Below are 4,597 nucleotides of genomic sequence, written 5' to 3'. Positions count from 1 at the left end.
GAGGCTACTGAAGCCTGCGTGCGGCTGCGTCAGTCGGCTCATGACAAGCTCTGCGAACTAACTGGTAAGATCAACAGAGTCATGATGTTATAGGATTCTAAAAGAAAATTCATATCGAAAAGTGCTATCTCGCTTGTTACTGATGCAGAGAATACTCCTTGATGCTCCATTGAGTAATAACTCTGACCATTTTTTTTTTGGTTATGCAGCTCTGTTTGTTTCTTGCAGGCACACCTGTAGGGTCCAGTCCTGGGGAGGATGGATGCTGTTGCTGAAGCCCAAGTGATTCCTAAGCAACAGGTACATGATCCTTCTGTCTGTGTGTGTGTTTTTTGAAACCATGAATGGCATATGTCGAGTTGAACAAAGCCTGATGTTTCAGTGCGATATTTAGTTAGTGCAGTGAGAATCCAGAGTTTGTTGCATGTCAAGACTCATAGGGGTATTTTCTTGCTTCTGCCACTGCAAAGTACCCGGACCTTATACGGTTTGCACGAGGAGCGTCACGTGACGGATTAGACGCTTTGGCGATGGCAGCAGATTCGTGGTCGGGAACGGCATGCAATGGCATGCAGATAAACAAATTCCCCCCGTCCCATTTTTGGCCTGTCAACAGTTTCGACAGGGGAAACTCTACAGAAATGGCCCAGTAGGATGTGTTGTCCCAACAATGCATTGTAGTATAGCAACGCCTTGTCATTCAGGATTCCAGCCTTTCAGCTTTCAGGCGCCAGCACCACCAAATTAAAAAAAAAAAAGAGGCAAAGACTGATGCATCAAGCTGCACCACCAGCCTTTCATGGCCTTAGTAAGGAATACCTGGGCCGATTTCCGAACTGGAAACCACCCACAAATCAAGCTGCACCTGCAATGCACACAAGCTAGAACATAGAAACCACAGCATTTAACAACAGACACTTTAGTCTACCAAGATCCACCATTTCATTGCAGTTTAAGTACCCAGCAAAGGTATCAAGGGTGCTCACGACCTTATGAAGTTCCGACGCCGGCAAGTTCGTCAAGTATGACCACGGCAGGATGAAAGAAACGATTAAAAAAAAAGGATAAGAGCGATTCTAGCGAACTCATATTCTCTACCATCAGTTCAAACGGCACTTGTTTCAGTTCAGAGACCCTCGGCCTCTAGTCCCAACTCCTGACCATCAGGTCTTCAGCTGGGACAGAGCTGAGGCTCTCCGGACAGAAACCTTGTGCTGCTTGAACTCATGCCAGGGAACACAAATCCACCTGCTCACAACCTCCATCCCAATGCCTCCTACTCTGCAGCGGTCGCCGGCTCCTCATTGCCTCCTTTCAGCATCTCCAAGGTGATCGCCGCCTCTGCGGCAGCCGCCTCGTCATCAGCTCTCCACTTTTTCACGCGAGAAAGCAGCAGGTCCACGCCCGTATACTTGTCACTCTTCACCATCGTAAGATCATGCTTCCTGTGTTCCGACAGCATCCTATCCTCGTACTCTTTCACCTTCACCTCCCGTGCCCTCGCCTTAAGGCAGAGCTTGCAGTACCATTTCCCCTTGGGCACTCTAGTACGACGAGGACGCAGGCAGTAGAGGTGATATGCCTCATCACAGCCGTCACACAGGATGATCTTTTTGTCATCCTCGTCACGGTGACAAACCCGGCAGAGGCATGATGGGCAGTACCAGCATTGCTCGTTCAGCTGCTTTTTGCTTGCGATCTGGTCAGGACTCATGCACCGGATGTGGTAGTACTTGTACATGCAAGGAGGGTGGCCACAGATTAGGAACCTCTTGCTGTCCTCTTCAGGTTCTCCACACAGCTTGCAACAGCCTCTGCGAGCAGTCTCCGACAGGTTCGGAACCTTGGAGGCGGCCATAGTGCGGGCAACAACAGCTCCCTGAATTATGGTAGCATAACATTTGGTCAGTGATGTTTGATCCGTAGTACAACTCACAAAACTGAATATGAAAATTGATCGCCAGTTCACAAGGGGATCAAGATGAACTAATGGAAAAATGCCAAAACATGGACAGAAACAGCACAGGTAAACATTCATCCTTCCTCGCAAAAAAAAAAGGTAAACATTCATCCTGAAGAAATTTAGGTGTAAATAAAAGTAAGACGCAACAAGAAACATTTGGTGATAAAAATGTGTCCCATTCTTTGTTATCCAATTACTCCAACTTGGAGCTGCAAAATCAATCCAGCCCACCATGTCATGTCCTGGAAGCTGCCTCAATCAATTGGCAAATTCAGGCAAAGGAAGAAGGAACAGGGTTTGTTTTGTCAACCAAAACAACTGCTGGCGACGTCCCAGATAAATAAGCCACTGTGAAGGGGAAAGAAAGATGATCCAGGACCCCAGTCCTCCAGATAAAATCGATTATCGATCTTTGTTTGAGATAATCTGCTTCGACTATCAGTTGCCAATTGCCATGGACCTGTTCCGTTCTTCCTTCTGAACAACAGGAACTAACTCATGTGTCCATCTTTAACTCCCAATCCCCCTTGCCTTTTCAGCTAGCAAATAACATCCCATCTGACCAAAAAATATCCATGGTCACCCTGCCACCATAGATTGGTATGTTGAACTAAAGTCGATAGGTATTCGCACAATCCCAGCAAAACAAGCCTCCTTCCTTGCGAAAAGCAGCCAACTATCCAAGATGTCAAACACTTCGTTTGTTTGTCCATCAAGAATTTCCAATCCACCTCAAGGCAAGCGAAGGAGAGTGACCATTACAACTGATAAATCTGCCAGCATCTCTGCTCTTTGATTATCCTCTCCCCAAAAGTACAAAATCATTCTTCAGATAATTTATCTTCATATCAGGAATTCTTTCATATCCACACAACAGAAATTTCACACTGAACCACAACAAAAACGTCTTTGAAGCAAGTCTAAAGTCCATTTGGGATCAAATGGCACCTCGATTTAATGGAAGCCTTTCAAGTATTCCAGTAGGTTTGATTAAATTCATTAGAAAAACCATCAGCTATGGTGCTCTATTCAATCTATGGACTGAATAACATCAGATATCTTCCCTTAACAATAAAAATTTAAAGAAAATAAAAATAGTGTCAGATACTTCTTGTTCTGTAGAATATGCAACCAGCATATCATACTCAGAAGTTTTTAACTTTCGCTCGTTCAGAGATTACAAATCTGGCTACAGCTGAATTGAACTTCGCATCCCTTGGCTCAACGACTCTTTTGGACAATAGACAGACATCGATAGCAAGACGAAGTAAAAAGAAATTCATGCAAATCTCCAACCTAAAACACCCAGCACGACCAGAAAGCACCCTGTTTCCCCAACAGAACCTTCTCCCTCAAAGATCCACCGAGGGAGTTGGAATTTTTTGGGGAAAACGCGGCCAAAACAGCAGGAAGTAAGGGGAACAAGTAGAAGAACATGGTTTTGGAGAGTACCTATGCCTGGTCGCACTTTGGGGGGAGATCGCTACTGGATCTGGGTCTCTGGGTCTCGGCCTCTCGGGGGAATGCAGGAGGAACACGGATCCAGGGAAGATGAGCACAGCCAAAGGAGAGCGATATCTGTATTGGGTACAGCTCAACGGGGGGAGGAGTGATCCTCCTTAATTGATCAAGGAAACGCTCCTACCTCCTCCAAAATATCGAGGGGGATCATGACAAAATTCTGGCCTAGGTGTGAATTTATTGCTGCCTTCCTTTTTTCTGTTTGTTTCTTTTTAATCCCCTCAAAAGAGTTGTGCTTCTGTCATTACCCCTGTTAAGCACAATTTCTGAGATGTTTTTTTTCAAAAAAATTTTGATCCATGCCTTGCCTACAATTTCTTATATGTTCGTCACTACCCTGGATATCTCTGTAGTTGTTCATGGTTCTGGCGTATTGGTAACTGAAAGAATGAAGTGATATTTTGCCCAGCTATATATTTGTGTTGCAATTCTTAAGGATGCAGTAAGTACTTCATGATATTACTTAATCTTTTATAAACTAAAGAGAACTGTAAATTTCCAGTACACTAATCTCATAGGCTCTACATGAATCACTCCCAAGGTTAGTATTACTTTTCATGGGATGTGGAGCACTACTGCATTAGTATAAGTTTCCATACCAGAATACTACCACTGCTCATCTTGGTTCGACTCTTTATCCCCTCCGAGGTAAGTGCCACATGAACCTAAAACAGCAGTGTGAAAAGGTTCATCTATAGAATCAAGAGAAACAGGGAACTTCTTGTTGTTGAATCAAAATTTTGTTTGCCTCTGAGGTTTTCTTCTAGGTTTTATAATTATTTCACTTTCAAATGCTTACTATATCAAGTGACCTGATGACACATTCTAATCTTGTTGGCAGTCTCTTCATATATTTGGATGCGATGTTTCTTTTTTCCATTTCTAGTTGCAGCAGTATCTAGGACAATTTCCCATTCGTCCTAACAATGAGTTGACAATAGAAGTTGAATGCATAACTGCATATAAGTTTGCATTATCTAGGAACAAATTACTAAACGCTCCTAAGTAGGTACAGCGCGTTATCATCTTAGAATACTGCACTTCAGTATTTAACTGTGTGATGCCTTCAAACTTTTAAAATATATTTCTCCCTTCTCTTTCACCAAAAACTAG

General features: G+C 43.7%; 1 protein-coding gene across 7 annotated transcripts in view; it reads right to left on the bottom strand.

Annotated features, from left to right (window-relative positions):
- Positions 1-918: 918 nt before the first annotated feature.
- LOC105914508 (PHD finger protein EHD3) overlaps positions 919-4,597 on the bottom strand; it is a 6,639-nt gene continuing 2,960 nt past the window's right edge. For 6 of the 7 annotated variants that reach the window (XM_022827006.1, XM_022827008.1, XM_022827009.1 and 3 more), the window contains 2 exons: positions 4,084-4,149; positions 919-1,879 (listed from right to left, as the gene is read on the bottom strand). In XM_022827006.1, coding sequence (XP_022682741.1) covers positions 1,277-1,879; positions 4,084-4,149 — 669 coding nt within the window. In that variant the 3' untranslated portion in view covers positions 919-1,276. The remainder of the gene's footprint in view (positions 1,880-4,083; positions 4,150-4,597) is intronic. The other variant, XR_001164197.2, reaches the window with a different exon arrangement.

The sequence above is a fragment of the Setaria italica genome, chromosome V (assembly GCF_000263155.2).
Source record: "Setaria italica strain Yugu1 chromosome V, Setaria_italica_v2.0, whole genome shotgun sequence".
NCBI classification, from domain to species: domain Eukaryota; kingdom Viridiplantae; phylum Streptophyta; class Magnoliopsida; order Poales; family Poaceae; genus Setaria; species Setaria italica.
This window is presented reverse-complemented; position numbering and strand designations above follow the sequence as displayed.